A 26,327-nucleotide genomic window follows, 5' to 3' on the forward strand; every position below is an offset into this window, starting at 1 on the left:
TTATGGGAAATATCAGAGGAGCAGGAATTGGGATTTGGGGAATAAATACCCTGACCTCTTTCCTCTTGCTAGAACCCAGCTGTAAGAATAAGGAAGTGACATAGTCTTAGAGATCAGCCCTATAGGACATGACACAAGGCAGAGAACAGTAGAGAAATGGATAAGAAAGAGAAGTGGAGAATAGTCACAGTTTTTACAGAACTATAAAATTTTAGTTTTGGATAAATGGTTCCCTGAGAAGGAACGTGAAAGATCGTTTGCTACAAAAAAGCTCTATCAGGGTGTACTAAAAGAATTGGGAGACGTATCAATATAATTCTGAAAAAGCCACATGAATTATGGGTATCTTCATTATAGATATCTATATTAACAATTATTATATAATTGCTTTTAAAGAAGCCATTGCCAATTTTGACTTTTGCTGCATGTTCTTTTTCTCTGTCAGGTTGTTAAACATGGAAGACAGAGTGACAGAGGTGCAGGTCAGAGATTGACTTAAGTTTATGAAAGGACAGCCTAAATAGGGGGATAAGCTTCATGGGTAAAGGTTAGGCTTAGCCTTGGTTAGGAGATCCTAGGTCACCTTTTCCTACTCTGACCTTCTGTCACCTAACTTTAGTACTTTTTAAAGAACCTGCAACATGTAGAACTTGCCAAAGTTGTGTTATAATACTGAATGCAACCAGTTAATTGAGGAATAAAGCTTTGTGGCAGTTTTGCATGGAAAATAATAATAATATAGAAAATTGGATATAGGACTTCTATTTTTTAAATTTTTTATTATTTTTTAAGTTTAAAAACAAAACTATTTAAGTAGACTTTACACTCAACGCAGGACTTAAGCTCACAACTGAGATTAAGAGTCACATGCTCAGGGCACCTGGGTGGCTCAGTAGGTTAAAGCCTCTGCCTTCGGCTCAGGTCATGATCCCAGGGTCCTGGGATCGAGCCCCACATCGGGCTCTCTGCTCAGCGGGGAGCCTGCTTCCCCCTCTCTCTCTGCCTGCCTCTCTGCCTACTTGTGACACCTCCCTCTCTCTCTCTCTCTCAAATAAATAAAAAATATCTTTAAAAAAAAAATTGAGTCACATGCTCTACCAACTGTGCCACCAGGCACCACTCTATTTTTTTTGATAAATATTATTCTAAATGGTTCCACTCAAGTAGTTGATAAGTCGTCATTCTTTTTATTTTATTTTAGCATTTTGTGACTAGTATTGTTTTGCCAAAGAATTTCTTGTCATGCTTATGGGCCTAGATATCAAAATCATTAAAGTAGACATTATACACAAGGAAGTTTTAGCATGTGGATGGAGAAAACCAAACGCTTGCTGAATGACAGCCTTCAATTATTATATAAACTAATAATTAGTTATATTCTCTGACCCTGATAGGAAATGAGTTTAAGCTAAAGCACTCAAGATCTAGGTTTGGCAAATAAAAGTTTCCTGAAGAAGGGCGCCTGGGTGGCTCAGTGGGTTAAGCCTCTGCCTTCCTCCTAAGTCATGATCTCAGGGTTTTGGGATTGAGCCCTGCATAGGACACTCTTCCCAGCAGGGAGCCTGCTTCCCCCTCTCTCTCTCTGCCTACTTGTGATCTGTCAAATAAATAAGTAAAATCTTAAAAAAAAAAAAAAAAAAGAGTTTCCTGAAGAGTATTAGAGTGGTTACCTGGGAAAGGAGTTTCTTAGGAACCTGTGAGATATCTTTCTCTGAAGTCATTAAGGGTAGCTTTGGTTTTTCTGTTGGTTTGGAGATGGTGGCTTCTGAGAGCTCTTGAGATTTTATAACCTTTTTGGCTTTTGCACTTGGAGAGAATATTTTAGTATTTTACCTTTGCTTTCTTTTCTAATTTGGAATATTTAAACCCCAAGTTTAATACACTGCTGTACTCCCCCATGATCACAGACTACATATTCTTAATGATGTGCTTGCTTATTTATCTGCTGATTTGATTCCACCACATGCTGTATCTACACTCAGTTAAAAAGCAGCAGGTTCGGGCGCCTGGGTGGCTCAGTGGGTTAAGCCGCTGCCTTTGGCTCAGGTCATGATCTCAGGGTCCTGGGATTGAGTCCCATGTCAGGCTCTCTGCTCAGCAGGGAGCCTGCTTCCCTCTCTCTCTCTATCTGCCTGCCTCTCCATCTACTTGTGATTTCTCTCTGTCAAATAAATACATAAAATCTTTTAAAAAAAAAAAAAAGGCAGCAGGTTCGGGGCACCTGGGTAGCTCAGTCAGTTAAGCGTCTCCCTGCGGCTCAGGTTGGGATTCCAGATTCCTGGGATTGAGCCCCCAGCATCGCATCCGGTTCTCTGCTTAGCAGGGAGCCTGCTTCTCCTTCTCCCTCCCTCTGCCTGCCACTCACCCTGCTTATGCTCCCTCTTGCTGTCTCTCTCTCTCTCCATGTCAAAAAAATAAAATCTTAAACAAACAAACAAACAAAAAAACCACGTTCTAACTCTTGGCTCAGATACTTAAATCCAGGAGTTTAGTCTTGTCATTTCTTGTTATTATAACCAGTTGGGCCCAGACCCAGGTGGATGGTTTGGGGGGAAAAAAACCCAGATGTTTCAGGAGTGCATGGCTGGCTCAGTTGGAAGAGCATGTGACTCTTGATCATGGAGTCATGAGTTCAAGCTTCCTCTTGGGTGTAGAAATTACTTTAAAAAAAAAAAAAAAACCTTTAAAAAAATCAGATGTTTCAAATTGTTCTTATACTTTGTCTCTGGCTTGATAAGCATCATCTGCATTCCTACAGATATCTTTAAGTGCATTAGATATATTTTCTGTAGTGTTCCCCAGCCAAATGCAAAAATCTGAATAGAGCCCCATGTGTTAAGCCCCAGTTTAAAGGCTCCTGAATACCTGATAAAATATTTTGATAGTGTAATTAGGTAAAGCTAGCCCTGTTTAATAGCTTCAAATAAGCTGTTTCTTCAAGAGTCATAAATGGTTACATGTGTTAGGGTGCATTGTTTCAAGGGGAGAGAGTGAAGGTTGGGAGTGGATGGAAAATTTAATTCTGGACTCTGTTTTTCTAGCCTGCTAGTCTCTCTGATAGTTGATTTCCCTTAAAAATAAACAGCTTCAGGGGTACCTGGGTGGCACAATCAGTGAAGCATCCAACTCTTGGTTTCACCTCAGGTAATGAACTTAGGGTCATAAGATTGAGCCCCATGTCAGGCTCTGTGCTCAGTGCAGAGTCTGCGTAGGGCTCTCTCTCTCCCTATGCACCCTCCCCCGACTCTCTCTCTCTCAAATAAATAAATATTTAAAAATAAATAAATAAACAGTTTCACTGATACTTAGAGGTCTGAGCAAAGATAATTTGAGTACTGAAATCTGTAAAAAGTAATGACCCCTAGTCAGAAAAGATCCTGGCTTTCTTTTTTTCTTTTTTTTTTTTTAAGATTTTATTTATTTATTTGACAGATCACAAGTAGGCAGAGAGGCAGGCAGAGAGAGAGAGGGAAGCAGGCTCCCCTATGAGCAGAGAGCCTGATGCGGCACTTGATCCCAGGACCCTGAGATCATGACCTGAGCCGAAGGCAGAGGATTTTTTTTTTTAATTAAATTTATTTATTTTCAGCATAACAGTATTCATTATTTTTTCACCACACCCAGTGCTCCATGCAATCTGTGCCCTCCACAATACCCACCACCTGGTACCCCAACTTCCCACCCCCCCTGCCACTTCAAACCCCTCAGATTGTTTTTCAGAGTCCATAGTCTCTCATGATTCACCTCCCCTTCCAATTTCCCCCAACTCCCTCTCCTCTCTAACTCCCCATGTCCTCCATGCTATTTGTTATGCTCCACAAATAAGTGAAACCATATGATAATTGACTCTCTCTGCTTGACTTATTTCACTCAGCATAATCTCTTCCAGTCCCGTCCATGTTGCTACAAAAGTTGGGTATTCATCCTTTCTGATGGAGGCATAATACTCCATAGTGTATATGGACCACATTTTCCTTATCCATTCGTCTGTTGAAGGGCATCTTGGTTCTTTCCATAGTTTGGCGACTGTGGCCATTGCTGCTATAAACATTGGGGTACAGATCGCCCTTCTTTTCACAACATCTGTATCTTTGGGGTAAATACCCAGGAGTGCAATTGCAGGGTCATAGGGAAGTTCTATTTTTAATTTCTTGAGGAATCTCCACACTGTTCTCCAAAGAGGCTGCACCAACCTGCATTCCCACCAACAGTGTAAGAGGGTTCCCCTTTCTTCACATCCCCTCCAACACATGTTGTTTCCTGTCTTGTTTATTTTGGCCATTCTAACTAGTGTAAGGTGATATCTCAATGTGGTTTTAATTTGAATCTCCCTGAGGGCTAGTGATGATGAACATTTTTTCATGTGTCTGATAGCCATTTGTATGTCTTCATTGGAGAAGTCTCTGTTTATATCTTCTGCCCATTTTTTTATATGATTGCCTGTTTTGTGTGTGTTGAGTTTGAGGAGTTCATTATAGATCCTGGATATCATCAGCCTTTTGTCTGTACTGTCATTTGCAAATATCTTCTCCCATTCCGTGGGTTGCCTCTTTGTTTTCTTGACTGTTTCCTTTGCTGTGCAGAAGCTTTTGATTTTGATGAAGTCCCAAAAGTTTATTTTCGCTTTTGTTTCCTTTGCCTTTGGAGACATATCTTGAAAGAAGTTGCTGTGGCTGATATCAAAGAGATTACTGCCTATGTTCTCCTCTAGGATTCTGATGGATTCCTGTCTCACGTTGAGGTCTTTTATCCATTTTGAGTTTATCTTTGTGTACGGTGTAAGAGAATGGTTGAGTTTCATTCTTCTACATATAGCTGTCCAATTTTCCCAGCACCATTTATTGAAGAGACTGTCTTTTTTCCACTGTATATTTTTTCCTGTTTTGTCGAAGATTAATTGACCATAGAGTTGAGGGTCCATATCTGGGCTCTCTACTCTGTTCCACTGGTCTATGTGTCTGTTTTTATGCCAGTACCATGCTGTCTTGGTGACCACAGCTTTGTAATAAAGCTTGAAATCAGGAAACGTGATGCCCCCAGTTTTATTTTTGTTTTTCAACATTTCCTTAGTGATTTGGGGTCTCTTCTGATTCCGTACAAATTTCTGGATTATTTGCTCCAGGTCTTTGAAGAATACTGGTGGAATTTTGATCGGAATGGCATTAAAAGTATAGATTGCTCTAGGCAGTATAGACATTTTAACAATGTTTATTCTTCCTATCCAAGAGCATGGAATGGTCTTCCATCTTTTTGTGTCTTCTTCAATTTCCTTCATGAGTGTTCTGTAGTTCCTCAAGTACAGATCCTTTACCTCTTTGGTTAGGTTTATTTCCAGGTATCTTATGGTTCTTGGTGCTATAGTAAATGGAATCAATTCTCTAATTTCCCTTTCTGTATTTTCATTATAAGTGTATAAGAAAGCCACTGATTTCTGCACATTGACTTTGTATTCTGCCACGTTGCTGAATTGCTCTATGAGTTCTAGTAGTTTGTGGGTGGAGTCTTTTGGGTTTTCCATATAAAGAATCATGTCATCTGTGAAGAGAGAGAGTTTGACTTCTTCATTGCCAATTTGGATACCTTTTATTTCTCTTCGTTGTCTGATTGCTGTTGCTAGGACTTCTAATACTATGTTGAACAAGAGTGGTAAAAGTGGGCATCCTTGTCTTGTTCCTGATCTCAACGGGAGGCTGCAAGCTTTTGCCCATTGAGGATGATATTTGCTGTGGATCTTTCATAGATAGATTTGATGAAGTTCAGGAATGTTCCCTCTATCCCTATACTTTGAAGCGTTTTAATCAGGAACAGATGCTGGATTTTGTCAAATGCTTTTTCTGCATCAATTGAGAGGACCATGTGGTTCTTCTCTCTTCTCATATTAATTTGTTCTATCATATTGATTGATTTGCGAATGTTGAACCATCCTTTTAGCCCAGGGATGAATCCCACCTGGTCATGGTGGATAATCTTTTTAATGTGCTGTTGGATCCTGTTTGCTAGATCTTGTTGAGAATCTTAGCATCCATATTCATCAGTGATACTGGTCTGAAATTCTCCTTTTTGGTAGGGTCTTTGCCCAGTTTGGGGATCAGGGTAATGCTGGCTTCATAGAAAGAGTCTGGAAGTTTTCCTTCTGCTTCAATTTTTTGAAACAGCTTCAGGAGAATAGGTGTTATTTCTTCTTTGAAAGTTTGGTAGAATTCCCCAGGGAATCCGTCAGGTCCTGGGCTCTTGTTTTTTGGGCGGTTTTTTGATCACTGCTTCAATCTCGTTACTAGATATCGGTCTATTCAGGTTGTCGATTTCTTCCTGGTTCAATTTTGGGAGTTTATAGTTTTCCAGGAATGCATCCATTTCATCAAGGTTGCTAAGCTAATTGGCATATAACTGTTGATAGTAACTTCTGATGATTGTTTCTACTTCCTTGGTGTTAGTTGTGATCTCTCCCTTTTCATTCCTAATTTTATGAATTTGGGCTTTCTCTATTTTCTTTTGGATTAGTGTGGCCAGTGGCTTATCGATCTTATTGATTCTTTCAAAAAACCAACTTCTAGTTTCATTGATACATTCTACTGTATCTTTGGTTTCTACCTCACTGATCTCAGCTCTAATCTTGATGATTTCCCTTCTTATGTGTGGAGTTGGTTTGATATGTTGTTGATTCTCCAGTTCTTTAAGGTGTAGAGAAAGCTGCTGTGTTCTGGATTTTTCAATTTTTTTGAGGGAGGCTTGGATGGCTATGTATTTCCCCCTTAGGACTGCCTTTGCTGTATCCCATAGGTTTTGGACCAAAGTGTCTTCATTCTCATCGGTTTCCATGAATTGTTTCAGTTCTTCCTTGATCTCCTGGTTGATCCAAGCATTCTTAAGCAAGGTGGTCTTTAGCTTCCAGGTGTTTGAGTTCCTTCTGAACTTTTCCTTGTGATTAAGCTCCAGTTTCAAAGCATTGTGATCTGAGAATATGCAGGGAATAATCTCAGTCTTTTGGTATCGGTTGAGTCCTGATTTGTGACCCGGTATGTGGTCTATTCTTGAGAAGGTTCCATGTGCACTTGAGAAGAATGAGTATCTTGTTGTTTTTGTTTGTTTGTTTGTTTGTTTATTTTTTTAGTATCTTGTTGTTTTAGGGTGGAATGTTCTGTATATATCTATGAGGTCCATCTGTTCCATAGTGTCATTCAATGCTCTTGTTTCTTTATTGATTTTCTGCTTCGATGATCTATTTCTGAGAGAGGCATGTTAAGATCTCCTACGATTAGTGTATTCATATCAATATGACTCTTTATCTTCATTAACGGTTTTCTTATGTAATTGGCTGCTCCCATATTGGGGGCATAGATATTTACAATTTTTAGATCATCTTGGTGGATAGTCCCTTTAAGGACTATGTAGTGTCCTTCTGTATCTCTGACTACAGTCTTTAGTTTAAAATCTAATTTATCTGGGGGCGCCTGGGTGGCTCAGTGGATTAAGCCGCTGCCTTCGGCTCAGGTCATGATCTCAGTGTCCTGGGATCGAGCCCCGCATCGGGCTCTCTGCTCAGCAGGGAGCCTGCTTCCCCTTCTCTCTCTGCCTGGCTCTCTGCCTACTTGTGATCTCTCTCTGTCAAATAAATAAATAAAATCTTTAAAAAAATAAAATAAAATAAAAAATAAATAAAATCTAATTTATCTGATATGAGAATCGCTACCCCAGCCTTCTTTTGAGGCCCATTGGCATGAAAAATGCTTCTCCATCCCGAAGGCAGAGGCTTTAAACCACTGAGCCTCCCAGGCACCCCAAGATCCTGGCTTTTATTAATGAACTCTGCTCAGGTATTCCTATCTCTGTGATTGAAGTCCTTGATAATCTTTTTCATATAAATGGAAAACCAGGTGATTTGTTACTGTTACTTTCACTGAGGTAAAACATGGTTTACATATTTTGTGCCAATTTTCCAAATATATATGTTAGACTGGTAATTATTGTTTTCTCTAGATCATTGTTTCAAAGGGTAAATGTTCAAAGATGTTTTAAAGTTAGGATAAACTGAATAAAGAATACTGAGGCTTTCTAATCTGATACCTGTTCTTAATTTAGCTAACTGAATTATCTGATTTGCCATAAATTTGTTCTTCTTTCTTAAAGGAGGTGATGGCTCCTGCAGCTCGTCGACACAAGGACTCTCTTTCTTTTCTTTAAATTGGTTTTTGCTTCAACTAAATGAAAACCTGGCAGTTTTTCTTTCTGTATGTAATGTAGCATAATCACATTATGCTACATAATGTGTAGCATTATGTACACATTTGTACACATTCTTTCTTTCTTTTCTTTTCTTTTTTAAACTTGGCATTTTCTAAGTTCACATATTATACCCCTCTCCTCTCCAAATACATGTTTGAGGAAAATGTTCTCTGTAGTCAGGGAAAGCCTTTTCTACTCTTTGGCAAGTTTTCATCTGAGAGGCCCTTCCTTTCATCCTTCTGCACTTGTTTCTCCTGTGGTATGTTCAGTGCCATCAGTAAACACTCCAGCATAGCAACTTAGCAACAGCAAGGGTACTTTTCCAAAATCTCCTAAAAGTTTTTCCAGCTAATGACAGAGTAACTTGGTCCCACTGAAAAGGCATATTGGTCTTCCTTCTACCTGCCACTTTGGGGATAGGGATTGGAAATATCATGTATTTAGAGAGGAAAATGTATATAAAAGAGCATTGAATCTGGTGGTGGCTCTGCCATCAACAGAGGGACAGTAGGCATGGCATTTACAATGCCTGGGGCCTCAATTTCATTATCTAAAAAACAAGGTAGTTGAATTATATGATCTCCGAGAATTCATACTGCTTTAAAATACATGATTATTATTCTTAAGAATCTTGAATATAATCACTCTTGGATACATATAGTTTGCCTTTGTCACTTGTTCACTGTACATGAAATTTCTGTCACCACACTTCAAAGGCCTTTTTCTTTGATATCTACCTAATCTAGCATTGATTGATCCTAACAGTGTTTGAAAGGAATGTGTCTGATGGAAATCTTGGAGAGTTGGCTTGCAGCAAGTGGAAAGGCCTCAGAAGTGTTTGATGCTATTTCAAGATCTGGTTATCTTTCAGTTATTTGGTTGATGTTTCCCAAGCAACTTGGTCACAACTTGTTAAAATTTCTAGTATAACCACTAAATCCAGGGTAGCTCAAATCACCAGGCTAACACAGACCCAGTCCAAATCTTCCTTCCATTGTTAGGGTGCTACAGAGACAGGATGGACTTTGGAGTTAGCCGGAGCTGGGAGTTCACAGTCTGACTCTGCCTTTTTCTCATTTTGTGATACAGGTTAATCTCTCTGTGCCTTAGTGTCATCATCATGTAATAGCAATACTTAAGTACTTACCTTAAAAATTGTTATGGATCAAATGTGATGATCGACAAAAAGAGTTTCTCACATGCCTCATTGTGAGAACACCTGACATTTGTATACCTCTTTACCATTTATGAAACACCTCATCAAAATGGTTTTATTTAGGGAACGAAATGTGTGATTTTCTTTGCTGGCTAATATATCATTTAGATATTGAAGCCTGAGTCAGACTTGCTAGGTAGGGGTCCCTGGACCTTTGGAACTGGGTCAGGCCAGGTCCAGAGCCTTGGCTATTTTGCGGGACTCTCATAAAAACATTCTTTTATGTTTTCCAGGAATCTGAATTTCTATGTTTGGAATTTGATGAAGTCAAGGTCAATCAACTCCTAAAGAAGCTTTCAGAGGTAGAAGAAAGTATCAGCACACTGATGCAGCCAGCCTAGCTGAAGAGGGAGTTGTTGAAACAAAGGTGTTCATGATCCCTCCCCCTGTGACCTGGGTTTTTTTGTTGTTGTTTTGTTGTTTTTTAAAAAAATCTTTTCCCCCATTAGTATTAAATCCTCAAATTCAAATCTTATCTGTCTTTGCTTTCTGGCATTTCTTTCTCTTTCCCTTTCATTCACTCTTCAAATTTTAAGTTGTACTGCTTGTACTTCAGCATGCAGAGATGCTCATAAGAGCATTTTATTTCATTTTAAGATTTTATTTTTAAGTAATCTCTATACCCAGTGTGGAGCTCGAACTCACAACCCCAGGATCAAGAGTCACATGCTCCACTGACCGAGCCAGCCAGCTGCCCCATCATAAAGGCATTTTAAAAATAAGGCTTCTGTGGCTGGGTGATGGACATTGGGGAGGGTATGTGCTATGGTGAGCACTGTGAATTGTGTAAGACTGATTAATCACAGACCTGTACTCCTGAAACAAATAATATATGTTAATTTAAAAAAAGAACTGATAAAACCCAATTCCTCAAAACCTCAAATAATCCAATTAAAATTGGGCAGAAGACATGAACAGGCATTTCTCCAAAGAAAACATCCAGATGACCAACAGACATGTGAAAAGATGCTCAGCATCACTCATCATCAGAGAAATACAAATCAAAACTACAATGAGATAATCACCTCACACCTGTCGAATGAATAAAGTCAAAAACACAAGAAGCAATAAGTATGGGCAAGGATATGGAGAAAAAAGAACCCTTGTGCATTGTTGTTGGGAATGCAAACTGGAACATCCAGTATGAAAAACAGTATGGATGTTTCTCAAAAAAATAAAAATAGAATTACTATATGATCCAGTAATTCCACTATTGGATATTTACCCTAAGAAAATGAAAAAACTAATTTCAAAAGATATATGCACCCCTATGTTTATAGCAGCATGATTTACAACAGTCAAGATATGGAAGCAACTTAAATGTTCATCAGTACCTGAATGGATAAAGAAGAAGTGTGTGTGTGTGTGTGTGTGTGTGCGCGCGCGTGCATGCGTGTGTCTGATATTACTCAGCCAGAAAAAAGAAAGAAATCTTGGCCATTTGCAACAACATATTTGGAGAATATAAGAATATAGAGTATAATGGTGAAATAAGTCAGTCAGAGAAAAACAAATAGCATATGATTTCACTCATGTGGAATTTAAGAAACAAAACAAAGAAAAAAGACAAACCAATAAAACAGACTCTTATCTATATGGAGAGTAAACTGGTGGTTACTAGAGAGGAAGTGAGTGGGAAAATGGGTGAAACAGGTGAAGGGGATTAAGGGTACACTTATGGAGGGTGCCTGGGTGGCTCAGCGGATTAAAGCCTCTGCCTTCGGCTCAGGTCATGATCCCAGGGTCCTGGGATCGAGCCTCGCATCGGGCTCTCTGCTCAGCAAGGAGCCCGCTTCCCCGTCTCTCTCTACCTGCCTTTCTGCCTACTTGTGATCACTCTCTGTCAAATAAATAAATAAAATCTTTAAAAAAAAAAAAAAAGTACACTTATGATGGGCCCTGAGTAATGTAGAGAATTGTTGAATCACAAATTACACACCTGAAACTAATACAGCACTGTATGTTAACTATACCAGAATTAAAATTTTTAAAAATTAAAAATGAACAAAAAAAGTAAAAACCTCTGGGGATTGGGTAAATGAAAGAACTTTTAAGACTAGGGATGTTCAGTTTTAAAATTTTTTATATTGGCTATATAATTGCCACCATTATGCCTTCTTCCCCTCAAAATTTTACCAAATCTTTAATAAAGTCTTTTTTAACTGATAAAAAATAAAAATAAAAAATAAAATAAAAAGAAGGCTTCCAGGACTGTATCTTTAGATACTTGAATTCAGTAGGACTTTAGAAACCCTTGCTATGGTGGTTTGTTCCTGGAATAGGAAGTTTAGGAATTTATACATGATAAATCATAGAAGAATTAGAAAAGGGGGTACAAAACATTTTATTCATATAAATTCAAGGCTGACCAAAAGCCATGTGTCTTGATCCAAGGCTTAGAGGAGCCTGCCTAACCTAGAAAAGGTTTACTGATCTGGTAAAACCTGCGATACTCCTGGAACTGATTCAGGCATTTGAATTCATTCTCACTAAATCTGGGGGGGTCTGGTTTGATCTGAACTACTGAGAAGCTTGAGCTTTTCTGGAACCTAGAACTGAATGGTCCTTGTCACAAAGAGACTCCCTTCACTTACCTCAAGTCATGTTTGTATGAAGGGAAAAATGTCTCTTGGGCTCATGTGAGGTCTTTTACATCAGGAAGTTTTACTTGGGTCATCAAATAAAACCTCTTCAAGAAAACTAATGTTGGGACACCTGACTGGCTCAGTCAGTAGAACACGTGACTCTTGATCTTGGGGTTGTGAGTGCAGAAATTACTTTAAAATTTTATTAAAAGAAAACTAGTGTAAAAACTAGGTCCTCAGAGAGGTTATACCAAACCCCAAGAATGTTCTATAAGGAGGAAGCTGTCAACCAGTATATGGAGGCCATGGCTGTTGTTTAGCAGGTTTTATCATCTGATACTGAAAATATTTAGAAACTCTAGGTGCCTTTGAGACATAATGTGTTCCTAAAATGTAGTTCCCGTGGTTAGTGGTTACACCACATGTCAGTTCTAATGAGTTTATTCTAGAGCAGAATTAAGTTCTCTTCTGTTAAACATTTCCTCCTAAATCAGTTTGCAGACATTTTAGGAACTCTTCCAACACCCAAGCTGAAAATATGGGCTTCCTCTCAGGTTAAAACCATACCAGCAGTTAGCAAACAATGACCAGAAGGTCTTAAATGTAGCCCCTGTGGACCCTTGAGAAAACATCTTGAAACAGTATGGTAAATAGATTCAGAGAAGGCATGTAATTTGGCTTAAAAACTATTAAAACTTGCTTTCTGTTTCCAGGGCTACTGTCATATGAACCAGGAGAATTTAGATAATGTCTTCTGCTATAAAATGGAGGAAGAGTATCCCATCATGTAATGGGATTCCAGATGTCATTGGAAGGAAGAACGGTAGCTACCCTGTTAGTATTGACTCACCTATCCAGTGAAGGTCTGTGAAAGCCTAAAAGAACAATCCATGGGCTCACAGGGAGAGGAAATCATTGTGGTTTGAAGCTCTGTTGAGGTCATCCTATAAAATTAATAGCCACAGAAGTGGATATGGGCTTTTTATTATAACCCCCAAACCCTAGGTCATTGAAAAATCTGTTCATGTATACTGAGTTTTTCATAATAATAGGAGTAAAAAAAAACTGGTCGCTGAAGGTGGTCCCACATTTAACAATAAATACTTTGGAATACAAGTGATTTTAGAAAGGGTGTGTGTGTGTGTGTGTGTGTGTGTGTGTGTGTGTGTGTGTGTTATATTTAGCGGTAATTTTAAAAATAATCTGATTACCAAAGGGATATATTTTTATTACATTTTTTTGTGAGAATACAGACCCACACTAAGAACAGTAAAATGACCTATTGGCCTGACCTACAGAGATAACAGAAAGAAGAAGGCTGGAACTAGGTGAAGTGTTGCCTTTCCTTGAATAAATTTCTGGAAGTAGAACACATGGTTTTTAAGACTTTGACAAATATTACCGAATTGTTCTCCAGAAACATGGTATCGGTTTGTATAACCTCTAAGAAAGTATGAAAATAAATCACTCCCTTTCTTGCCTAATTGGATATTATCTGCTTCTTGGTTTGTTTTATTTTGTTTTAATATGGGGATGGGCTAACTTGTTTTTGTAAATTTTTGCAAGGGACGCTTAACTTAAACCAGGAATTCTCCGTGGGAATAGGGCAAGTGTGGAAAAAGGACCAGGGAAGAAGAAAACTGGCATAAGGGTCCCAGCAGATGCCACTTGATTTCCTACCTTGGTAATCCTAGGTTAAAATCACTTTGAGTTCAAGAACTGTGGGGCAAAATTAAAATAGGCTTTATCCTGAATTAGTCCTTGTAGAAATTGTCCCTACTTGAGCAATAAGCACTCTAACTTCAGTCTGTTTAGAAACAGTCCAGACAAGCCAAAATTTGCTCTTAGAATAGAGTCAGAAAGAAACTTAAGCCTTCAGTAGTTTCAGGTTGATAGGAGCAAAGGATTTTCCTTAATCTCAGGCCTGGCTTTTCTTGGAAGCTCTGGTTTCTTTTGGCTTCCTCAGGGAAGGCTTAAATTTTACCATTATAGCCGCCCCCCACCCTTTCCTTTACTTAACCTCCCTTCCTTAAGTGTTACTGTTTTTTTATCCCCTTTATTTATTTCACTCATCCTGTCCACCCACCTCCCCTCTGGCAACCACCAGTTTGTTTTCCATATTCAAGAGTCTGTCTTTTTTCCTTGTTGATTTGTTTTGTTTAATTCCACATATGAATGAAATATATGATATTTTTCTTTCTCTAATTTATTTCACTTAGCATTATATTCTGTAGATCCATTCATGTTGCTACACATGTCAAGATTTCATTCTCTTGGATGGTTGAATAATATTCCTGTGTGTGTGTGTGTGTGTGTGTGTGTGTCTGTGCGCGTGTGTGTGCGCGCATGCGCGCACACGCATGCCACATCTTCTTCATCTGTGGATGGACCCTTGGGTTTCTTCCGTATCTTGGCTATTGCAAATAATGCTGCAGTAAACAAAGGGGTGCATTTATCTTTTTGAATTAATATTTTCTTTTTCTTTGGGAAAATATCTAGTAGTGGAATTACTAGATCATATGTTAATTCTATTTTTTAATTTTCTGAGGAACCTCCATACTGTTTTCCATAGTGGTTGCCCCATTTGGCATTCTCACCGAAAGTACAGGTTTCCCTTTTCTCCGTATTCTTGCTAGCATTTGTTATTTCTTGTCTTTTTGATTTTAGCCATTCAGACAAATGTGAGGTGATATCTCATTGTGGTTTTGGTTTGCATTTCCCCGATGATTAATAATGCTGAGCATCTTTTCACATATCTGTTGGCCATTTGTATGACTTTTTGGGAAAAAATGTCTATTCAGGTCCTCTGCCCATTTTAATTGTGTTATTTGGGGGTTTTGTCTTCTTTAATGATGATTCAAAAGGAACTACCGCACTTAAAAATTTCATTTGGCTGAAGTCTCTCCCAAATGCAAGAAGGTGGTGAAAAGCAAAGGATGACATTGAGTATCTGAAATCTTTAATAGCTGACATGGTGTCAAGCTATGGGTTACTGAAATTCTTTTTTTAGACCTGAGTGAAATTTTGGAAAACAGAATATGAATGGAAATTTGAGGATATTAAATATTAAACAGATGTTAGAAAATAATGTTTTCTTGAGTACACAATAAATATCTAAATTAGTGAAGGGACAAGGATAAGAAGGAAGCCTTCTAGAGTCAGCTCAGGAATGACTGAATATTTTCCTAAAAGAAAGAACAGGATGCTGGAAGGGATGGGCCTTAGTAGGACAACTGCCACCTTATAATTTTAGCTATCCCAACTTTCTAGCCAATTTTTTCAGTATTTTATGTGATGACTTAGCTAGAAGGGGAAAGTCAAGCAGAACATAAGTAGTTTGCACTTACCTCTAGCTGTAAAGTATATAGTTTTTTACCTCAAAATTTGAGAAATAGCAATTTTTTAATCTAAGTTCAGTCAGATCTCAGTTCTCTGTTACCTGGGAATGGTCATGATTGTCATAGCATCATGACTGAATACAACACTGAAGTAACCTTTATTATAAAGGAACCTGCCTAGGCCTGCTTCCTAGTGCAAACTAACATATCTTGCAAGTTTAGTACATATATTATCAGAATAAAATACTAAACCTGTATGTGAGCACATAGCAAAATATGAGTATTTATATAATTTACTCACCAAGGACTATAATTGGGCTTTTTTTCTCTTTTATCTATCTACTCTTGGCTAGTTTTCTTTTCTTTTTTAAGTAGGCTTCAATGCCCAAAGTGGGGCTTGAATTCACAACTCTGAGATCAAGAGTTGCATGCTCTACTGCCTGAACCAGCCAGGTGCTCCTTGGCTAGATTTCTGTTTCAAATTCTGTTTATTCAGAGGAGGCAGACAGGGAAGAAAAAGAAAGTGGGGAAATATGGATTGCACAAGTGCAATAAGTATTAAACTATTAATTGAAAAGAAATTTAGGCTGAAAAATGAAAATAGTTAAAGTCCTTAATACTGTTATTATACTATTTTTACATTAAAGAAATAAAAATAAATTGGGAGGGTTTATGATTCATAAATAATGGCTGTTTTTGGAATCATGGCTAAGATTTGGCACTGATCTCAAGATGACTGGGAAGCTTTTGGTAGAAACCCTTTTTGCCATCTTTAAAAGGGGGGAAATATCTGGACAGATGGGCAGAGGACTTACATAAGGCCATGGTCAAGAAGAGACCTCAAGGCAGTATCTTCCATTTCCATATTCTATCTGCCAAACCCTCCAAAAGAATATATGCTTGAAAAAAATACCTGTGTCCTTGCTCGTTGTGTTTACATAATGACCATTCCTAGAGTGATGGCTTTTGTATACAGATGTGACCTAGGGGATGTAAGGTCCTATGTCATTTGCAACCTGCATCCATGTTAGACCTGCCTCTGTGCTGAGGCTGCTGAGGCTCTTTGTAGAACCTAATGATATTTCTGATGACCTTGGCCTTACTGTCCACTCAGTGCCGCTCTTTTTTGGAAGCAGTGTGTAAGACAAGTCTATTACCACATGGGGCTTCCTGGCTGTCCTCAGTACCCAGGTAGGCAGCAGATTGTCTTTATCCTCCCTGGACAGCCGTGATCCAAGCTTACTAAATGTAACAACTCTTGGCCATTCCTTCATTGCAACAATGTCTGTAGTGAATTTTTTTTTTTTTTAAAAGATGGTCTTAGCTATCTTTTTTTTTTTTTTAAAGATTTTATTTATTTATTTGACAGAGAGAGATTACAAGTAGGCAGAGAGAGAGAGGAGGAAGCAGGCTCCCTGCTGAGCAGAGAGCCCGATGCAGGACTCGATCCCAGGACCCTGAGATCATGACCTGAGCCGAAGGCAGCGGCTTAACCCACTGAGCCACCCAGGCGCCCGTCTGTAGTGAATTTTATAGCAGCTGCTTCCTCACTATTACGGTTTTCTCAACATGGTCTACCTATGGTGCATAGAACAGAGATTAAAAAAAAATTTTTTTAACATTTTAGTTTAAAAGTAATACAAGCTCATTAGAGGCACTGGGGTGGCTCAGTTGATCATCTGACTCTTGATTTTGGCTGAGGGCATGATCTCAGGGTCATGAGATTGAGCCCTGTGTCAGGTTCTGTGCTGGGTGTAGAGTCTGCTTAGGATTCTTTCTCTCCCTGTCCCTCTGCCCCTCCCTTGCTTGCTCTCTATCTAAAAAATACTATGCTCATTTAAAAAATTACTCATAATTTTTTTATTTTTTCATAATTTAATTTTTAAATCAGTACAAAACTTGAGCAAAATGTGATTTTCCTTTGCTTTCTGCTTTTAAAAAAATACCTCTCTTCTGGGGTGCCTGGCTGGCTCAGTCAGAAGAGCATGCAACTCTTGGCCTCAGGGTTATAAATTTGAGTCTCACATTGGTTGCAGAGATTACTTTAAAAAATCTTTGGAAAAAAAATAAAGGTGAAAAATCTCTTTCCCTAGAAGTAGTTATAACAGTTTGGTCTGTTTCCTTCCAGATATTCTCTATGCACACAAAAATATATTACTAGTTACTCTTTGAAAGCATCATTTCAGAAACATCAATCACAGCTGAAAGATACAACAAAAACAAAAAATACACTACAGGGAAAAAGTAGAGATTAAATGATACAGATGAATGGATCAGTTATCTGGAAGAAGGGTAATGGAAATCTCCCAAGCTGATGGCAAAAGGAAACAAGAATTTTTAAAAATAAGGATAAGTTTAAGGGACTTCTGGAACATCAAGCATACTAACATTTGAATCATAGGGTCGGGCGCCTGGGTGGCTCAGTGGATTGGGCCGCTGCCTTCGGCTCAGGTCATGATCTCAGGGCCCTGGGATTGAGTCCCACATCGGGCTCTCTGCTCAGCAGGGAGCCTGCTTCCTCCTTCTCTCTGCCTGCCTCTCTGCCTACTTGTGATCTCTCTCTGCCAAATAAATAAATAAAATCTTTAAAAAAAAATTTTGAATCATAGGGTCTCAGAGGGAAAAGAGAGAGAAGTAGGCAGAAAATGTACTTGGAGAAATAATAGCTGAAAACATTTCTGACCTGGAAAAGGAAACAGACAACCAGGTTCAAGAGGCAAAGAGAGTTCCAAACAAGATAAACCCAAAGAGATCCACACCAAAATACATCATATTAAAATTCAAAAATAGAAGGAATAACAGAAAAGCAATTGGTTACATATAACCGATTGTCCATAAGTCTATAAGCTGATTTAGCAGGAACTTTGTAACCAGAAGGAAATGGCACAATATATTGAAAGTACTAAAAGGAAAAACTTAAAACCAAGAATACTTTACCTGGCAAGGTTATCATTCATATTGAAGGGGAGATACAGAGTTTCCCAGACAAGCAAAAGCTGAAAGAGTTTGCTACCACTAAAATGGCTTTATAAGAAATACTAAAAGGAGTTCTTTAAGAAGAAAAGAAAAGACTATAAAAAGAAATAAATAAATACATATTTCTTAAAAATCTCACTGGTAAAGGCAAACATATAGTAGAAGTATTCATAAAGCTAGTATGAAAGTTGAAAGAGTAGTGAAACCAACTATATCTACAATAATGAGTTAAGGGACACACAGAATGAAAAGATGGAAAGGATGATGTCAGAACATAAAGTGGAGCTACAGTGTAGTGCTTTTAGAATGCGTTTGAATTTAGGTGACCACCAACTGAAAATAGACGGCTGTATATAACGTTCTTTGTGAACTTCTTGATAACCACAAGACAAAAACCTCTAAGAGGCAGACCAAAAATAAAGAGGAATCCAGTCGTAACACTAAAGACAGTCATTAAATCACAAGGGAAGCATGCAAAAGAAGATGAACAGAGAAGAACTATAAAAACAACTAGAAAACAATCAACAAAATGACAATATATACATACCTATCAGTAATTATTTAAATAGAAATGGACTAAATGCTTAAATTAAAAGACAAAGCATGGCTGAATGGATAAAATACAAGACTCATCTATATGCTGCCTATATAAGAGACTCAGTTCTAAAGACACACAAAAGTTGAAAACGAAGGGATCAGAAAAGATACTCCATGCAAATGGAAATGAAAGTTGGAGTAGCAATACTTTTATCAGACAAATAGACTTTAAAACAAAGCCTATAACAAGAGATAAAGAAGGGCATTACATAGAGATAAAGGGCTCAATCCATCAAGATGAAACTCTTGCAAATATTTCTGCACCCAGTGAAGGAACACCTAAATATATAAAACAAATATTAACAGACAAAAAGGGGAAAATTGACAGTAATAAAATAATAGTAGGCACTTTAACTCTCCACATATATACATTTCCAGGAATGCGTGGGTCACACCTCTTCATAGAAATGGTCTTTCTTTTTTCTTGTGGGTGTTTACAAACCTGGATCATACCTGGCTCATTATCTGGGGCTCAGGTTCTTGGTGATGAGCTGTGAGAAATGGAGAGCTGAGAAAAGGGAGATGAATGCAGTTGTGTTCCCATGGAAGACAAACAAAGCTAAACATAGCCTGAGCAAGAGAACCTATGACTGCTAACAGACATGGGACTGTGCAAGTGAACAAACCCCAAAGCTCACTCCCTCCTTGGGGAGCTGAGGCCAGAAGCAGTTTCTGTAGCATCCCTAGCAGAGCTGTGGACCCGTTCTGACTTAGAAGGGAGATGAGGTCTGTTGTTCTTTCAAGGGTTGCTTATTTTCCTTCTGAAGAGAACCCCTGGGAGCCTAGGTTCTAGAAGAGGAAGGGGAATTGAGAAGAAGGTTCTTGGGGAGGGAAAATTTTACTCCATTGTTGAAGGTTCTTTTGGCTGGTCTAAGAATTAAATTGACATTTTAGCAGAAGAAAATAAAATTTATGGGGATTCAATAAGAATAGGAGGCCCACAGGTAGTCAGACAATTGAGGTTTATATTGTCATTCTCAATGAATGAGAACAGGATGGGGTCTGGGATTTCAAAGGGAAGGAAGACAATTCACAGGAAGATGAAAAAGAGTAAATATGTTTGGTAAACAAATGTTTGCTAGGCCATACAGAAACAGTGGGACACAGGAATTTTAACAGACTACCAAGTTCTTCCCGGTCCACCACTTCTAGTTTATGTTATGCTGTGGTTATCTCTGGTGATAGCTCCCTTCCTGGAGGAGGTCCTCCATCTAAATTGTTCTAGGCACTGAGAGGGAAGTTGAAGATTATTCCTGGGCCTTCTGTTTCTTAAAAACCCACACTTTCCTTCCCTATAGTACTGCCTTTAAAACTTGTCCAAGAAGTTTACAGTCTACAAGTTGAGTTGGTCCTTTAGTCCTGAGAATAGGTCAGCTCAGCTGAACTCATTTTAGCAGGCTGTGATGCAGGTACACTTCCAAAGTAGGCCTGTGGTTCAAGTAAGCAGGTATTAAACAAGAGGCATTTCTAAGGAAATTTTAAACAATGGGTAATGATTGGAGCAAATTATAAACCAGTTTCTGAGTTTGGATGGCAGCCAATTTAGAAGATTTTTAAATGTCCAACTTGAGGTATCCTAAGGTAGAGTGAAGGCAGGCAGTGGCAATCTGCTAGATTTTCCTGGGTTGCAGTTTGAATACCCTGATAATCATTCTAAGTGGCCACACAGCAACTGGCACAAGTGTTATCCATATATGAGCTGTTGTAGTGATTTCTCGAAGGCATTTATATTCTCAAGGCATTTATATTCAGTCTATAGGGCTTCAGGGAAAAGGACACTTAGTTTTCAATGGTTCCAAGTCAGAAGGGCAGGAGAAAAATTAGAAACAGAATTTTGGAGGGTTGTAGCCAGATATTGGAAGAAACAAGAATTAAGGATTTAGTCCAGTTTAAAATGAGAATCGAATATCCACAAGGTGTTCCATTGAAACAGTTTTTTTTTTTTTCTCTCAACAGTCACCCTCATTTCTACCAAAGATAGCCAAACTAGGACTAATTTGTTTGCAAACTAAGCCTTGTTTCAATAAATTTGGCTTGATTATTTCTGCTTAAGTGCAACAGGAATAGCAATTGATCATGTAGGTTCTTTTATTTTTTTAAAGATTTTATTTATTTGACACAGAGAGAGAGGTCACAAGTAGGCAGAGCAGCAGGAAGAGATAGAAGGGGAAGCAGGCTCCCCACTGAGCGAGAGGCCGATGCGGGGCTTGATCCCAGGACCCTGAGATCATGACCGGAGCCAAAGGCAGAGACCCAACCCACTGAGCCACCCAGGCGCCCCAATCATGTAGGTTCTTTTAAATCTACTTTGCTGGGACCTTTCAGAAGGAATCTCCAGATTGAATGTTTAGCTGCCAAATACTTGTCATTAGACTTTGCCTGCAATACCTATAGCTTTGGGTTATTTTATCTCTTTTCCAGGTCCCCAAAATATCCTGAGGTTCCTGCACTTGCCAGGAAGTGACTTTTTTTTACTCACTTGGTAAGGCTGCTGGGAACACTGTAAACAAGGCATCAGGCTGCTATTTCCAAAGGGCTAAGTCAACCTTAGTTTCTTAAAGCTGTCTGGTCATATATGAATCTATGTACATCTCTCAAATATGACATTCCAGTCAAAGCCTAAGTAATATAACCAATGTTTTCAGTAGTGGCGTTACAATGAGAACAGATTCTTACTGAACTTAGCAAATAAACATGTTGCCAGAGTAAGAATATTCATTAAGAGCTTTTGAGTTCTAGAGGGATACACAGTAGGGAGAAAAAGATAAATGTTTCAACTCTGCACAGATACAATTTATCAAGTTGCTGTAAGGCATAGTTACAGGAAATTTTCCTTTTATCTGGAAAATTAAAAATTAAAGAACTGCACTATTACAAATCGAAGTTGATAAAAATTATATTCATTTTCCTTAGTTTATTCAGTCCTATGTAATTCATTTTTGTTCTCCTTGAGCAAGTTACTGTTTCTCTACTCTAGAAATTTTTATCAAGCTCAGATTTATGATCTTAAAGTTATCAGAAATCCAATAGAAGCATTTTTGCAGGAACACTTCTGTAAAAGCATTAGAGCAAAAGAATGACTGTCTGTAAATGATAAAAGACTTTAAAATGTCCTGGTTAAAGGTCTAATTAGGGTTCATTACAATGCAATTGACAAGGAAATTTGGTTATTTCTGTGACATACAACATTTTAAGATAATAACTAGGATTATGACTGATGACATGCCAGTACTTATCAGAATTTTTAGGAATTTTGTACAATTTCTAGAACACTTAAATTAATATTTATCCATACAATATAACCTGAGAAGATTATCCACCATTTATTTGACAATGTTTTTCATGTATTTTAACTTATCAAATAAGCCTAGTTCATTTAATGTCTTTTATAAGGAGAGATAAAAATCTTGTGATTTTTTAGGAACCCTCTGAAAAATTCCAAAGTTATTTTGAGGTTAAATTGGCTTCATTTAGGGTTTTAATTTTGGATAGTTTGTCAAAATGTCAAAAAGGTTTTAAGACACTTGGTCATATAAGATCAGAGATCACTGTGAAACATTACCCTAGTTATCCACTTAACCCTGGTGACAAAGACTTTGCAGACAAATACAGAAAGTTAAATGATCATAAAAAAGAAAAACAGCTCTTTTCATATTGAGAAGATTCTATTTTCTTAACTAATGAAAGGTCTGATAAAGACAACATGAAGCATAGGATGTTATTTTGATAAAACACAGAATTTTGTTTTCTAGACAGATTAAGAGCAAAGAAAAACCCTTCATAATTTCTTATTATCAAGAGCAGACCAACAGTCTAAGAACACTGTCCTTTGAACACAGAGAAAATTCAAATTTTAATTTTGCACCAGCTTACTTTTGATATTAAAACTCATTTACTTAATTAAATTCATTCCAATGTTAGGCAGTCTCTACCATGCGTAAAATGTGTCTCTGAAGGGCTCCTGGATGGCTCAGTTGGTTAGACAACTGCCTTCGGCTCAGGTCACAATCCTGGAGTCCCAGGATCGAGTCCCCCATCAGGCTCTCAGCTCTGGGGAGTCTGCTTCTCTCTCTGACCTTCTCGCCTCTCATGCTCTCTCTCACTGTCTCTCTCTCAAATAAATAAATAAAATCTTAAAAAAAAAAGATGTGTGTCTCTGAAGATTCCTTTTCCATAAACCTATGACTTTCTTTTCTACATCCAGATTTTGTCCCTTTTTCTTATAGCCAGATTTGCTTTAAGAAAAATTTACTTTCTTTCCCTTAACAAAAACATCGCCGTGCCTCATAACTCATCTTGCCCAAAACATATGCAACTTTTCTTATATACAGTTTCCCTTGATATTTATAGTAGTTTCAATCACATATATTAAAATTCTTAACTCTTAGAACCTTTAATTTCTACTGACAATGAAGTAGTAAGAAATTGTGAATTGTCTATTATACCAGCAATCTGTAGATTGGCAAATTTATTAATATATTTTATAAATCCTAGAAACATATGCCTCTTCATAATACAGTCTTTCATCATAACTTAACAAGACATATTTACCAACAAACCCAATATCTTTAGTTCCTCTGTATTAGTGTTAAAAAAAAAATTCAATTAAGTACATTTGAGGATCCAATCGGCAAGATTCATGAATAGAGTAGCATTCTTTTTACCAAATACAAAGGAGCTCCAAGTATCTGTGTAAAATGGAAGGCTTTCATAGGCAGAAAGGGCAGTAATTAGTGTTCAGTATTTTATCTTATTTGGAAATGATTTAGGTACTTCATGAATTTAACTTATTATTTAATTTAACTTAGCAAACTTTTAAAGTTTCAGGCTCCCCAAAAGATTTTGGAAACTATTTTTACTTACACATACCAGAAAGCAAAAAAATTTTTTTTTAAATATTTTATTTATTGAGAGAGAACGAGAGAGAGCATGAGCAGGGAGGAGAGGGAGAAGCAGGCTCCCTGCTGAATAGGCAGCCCGGCCCAGGGCTGGATCCCAGGACCCTGGGATCATGACCTGAGCCTAAGGTGGACGCTTAACCTACTGAGCCACCCAGGCACCCAAAACATTTTTTTATTTTTTGTTTTTTAAAGATTTTGTTTATTCATTTGACAGACAGAGATCACAAGTAGGCAGAAAGGCAGGCAGAGAGAGAGGAAAGGAAGCAGGCTCCCTGCTGAGCAGAGAGCCCGCTACAGATACAGGGCTGGATCCCAGGACCCTGGGATCATGACCTGAGCCGAAAGCAGAGGCTTTAATCCACTGAGCCACCCCGGTGCCTCCCAAAACAGTTTTTTAACTTTTTTTTTTTTTTTAAACTAAGCTCTAACCCCTGGTGAGGCTTGAACTTATGACCCTGAGATCAAGTGTTGCATGCTACATTGACGGAGCCAGCCAGGCATCCCCCATAAAACATAATTTTTGTTATAAAGTTCACTGAAGAGCTCTTTGCTCATTTACATATATCTAAATCATTTGCTCTCAACAACTATGTTTAGATTACCTATGAAAATTTCATGAGACATTAGACAAAATCAGCCACCATTCAAAGTTAGAAATAACATGAACTTATTTGATTAAGAAAGCCAGATAGAATAAAAAGTTGTGTGTTTGGATTATATGCAATTTTGGTAAGTCAAAGACACATCTATTTTAATCAAACCAGCAACCTTAAATTAGCTTTATACTGAATATTTTTCTATGCCATGTGAACCTGAAATACATTTAGATTAAGTTTCTATTTTATTTTTGAGAATTTTTATGAATGCTAAAGTTATATAAGCCCTTTTCTTTAAGCTAATCAAATGAACTTTTTCAAACTATTTTTAGTAATACCATCGGAGGGAGAAAAAACACCATATCTAGATCTAGCAGAAATAGACATACATATCGACAAATATAGAGATCTTATAGCTTCTCTTTTTAAAACATTATAAAACTCACTATGTTATAAGTAACAGTTGGAATAATTTATGTTTATTTGCTCAGATGACCTAAGGTTGCTTAATATTTCTGGAGAATAATTTTAAGGTTTGTATTTGTTTCTGGAAGAACAAATGCTGTGGTCTATAGTCTCAGCCCTTTTTTGCAGTTTATGTTTTTAAAAGGCCTCAATTTCTTTTCTTCTTCTTTTTTTTTTTTTTTCTTTAGTCTTAGGCAAGTGTGGGTGTTATTTTAGTTATCTCCTGGGGTCTTTATATTTCAAAGACATGGTAAGATTTATATCTTCAAGGGACAGAGAAAGAATGCAAGTTTCTCCAAGAGGGACTTTGGTTTTCTAAGGCCAATAATTTGTGAGTTATTTGAGATAAATAGAGGAGGTTTTAGGATTGGAAAAAAAAAAAAAAGAAAAAAAAAGGAATAGATGGATGTTTGATTTCGTCTAGAGTTGCATTTTTTTAGTTTTGCAAAGATTTGTAAGATAAGGACTGTTGCTCTCATTTTTTTTTCTTTTCTTCTTACATGCAGGACAGTTGTATTTCCAATGTCCTAATTTTTTTTTACAGTATCCATAAATGTCTGAAGGCAAGTAGGAAGGGGTCTGAATGGACTTTGATTTTTGTTATTAGTCTATGTCTGGTTTTTGATCTTGTTAAGGGAGTCCCTAAGGCTAGCTGTGATACCAATAAGACAGTGAGAGATCTCTAAAAGGAAATTTTTTGCTTTCAAATATAGCCAATTTAGAGGACCATCATCTGGCCATAGACAAGTAGAATCTTCTATTAGTCTCAATAGTGATTTAAACCAATAAGCCTTTTTACAGCTTAACCGCGGACCAAAGAGGCATCCCCAAAGGAGAGTGCAAAAATGGACCCCTCATACGATCCAGCAAACTTACTCCCAGAATTAGCCTAAGAAATATCTAGCTGCAAATGGGATGCAAACCACGTTTCTTTCTGGCCAAATTAGTGACAAGGAAGGTTGAGATGACAAAGTCCCCTTAGGGACCAGAACCCCTTACAACAAATTCCTCTGAGAACTGGCACAGTCGGACAAAGACAATGCTGGGTATTTTGAGCCACAGCCTAGTGGGCTTGTTGCCAGATGCATGCTGGTATGTGCATCCAATAGTTGGCAGAGAGCAGAGAATATTCTCATTGGTTATAAAGCTCAGCTTTTAAGACAGAACAAAATGAGAGGAAAGCCTAGTCAGACCTATGGTTTTCCATACCTTATGACAAATGACACCAAAGTCAGAGGCAGGTGGCAGGGGTGGCTTAGTTGGTTTAAGTGACTGCCTTTGGCTCAGGTCATAATCCCGGAGTCCCAGGATCGAGTCTCGCATCGGGCTCCCCAATCAGCAGGGAGTCTGCTTCTCCCTCTGACCCTCCCTTCTCTCACTTTCTCTCTCAAATAAATAATAATAATACAAAAAATATAAAATCTTAAAAA

At 37.9% G+C, this 26,327-nt stretch overlaps 1 protein-coding gene across 3 annotated transcripts in view; it reads left to right on the top strand.

The window, feature by feature from the left end:
- The window catches only part of COMMD1 (copper metabolism domain containing 1), a 210,302-nt gene extending 200,388 nt beyond the window's left edge, over positions 1 to 9,914 (top strand). For 2 of the 3 annotated variants that reach the window (XM_032353657.1, XM_032353658.1), the window contains one exon: positions 9,673 to 9,914. In XM_032353657.1, the coding sequence (XP_032209548.1) occupies positions 9,673 to 9,780 (108 nt within the window). In that variant the 3' untranslated portion in view covers positions 9,781 to 9,914. The remainder of the gene's footprint in view (positions 1 to 9,672) is intronic. The other variant, XR_004288107.1, reaches the window with a different exon arrangement.
- The last annotated feature ends 16,413 nt before the right edge of the window (positions 9,915 to 26,327 follow it).

The sequence above is a fragment of the Mustela erminea genome, chromosome 7 (genome assembly GCF_009829155.1).
Source record: "Mustela erminea isolate mMusErm1 chromosome 7, mMusErm1.Pri, whole genome shotgun sequence".
Lineage (NCBI taxonomy): Eukaryota > Metazoa > Chordata > Mammalia > Carnivora > Mustelidae > Mustela > Mustela erminea.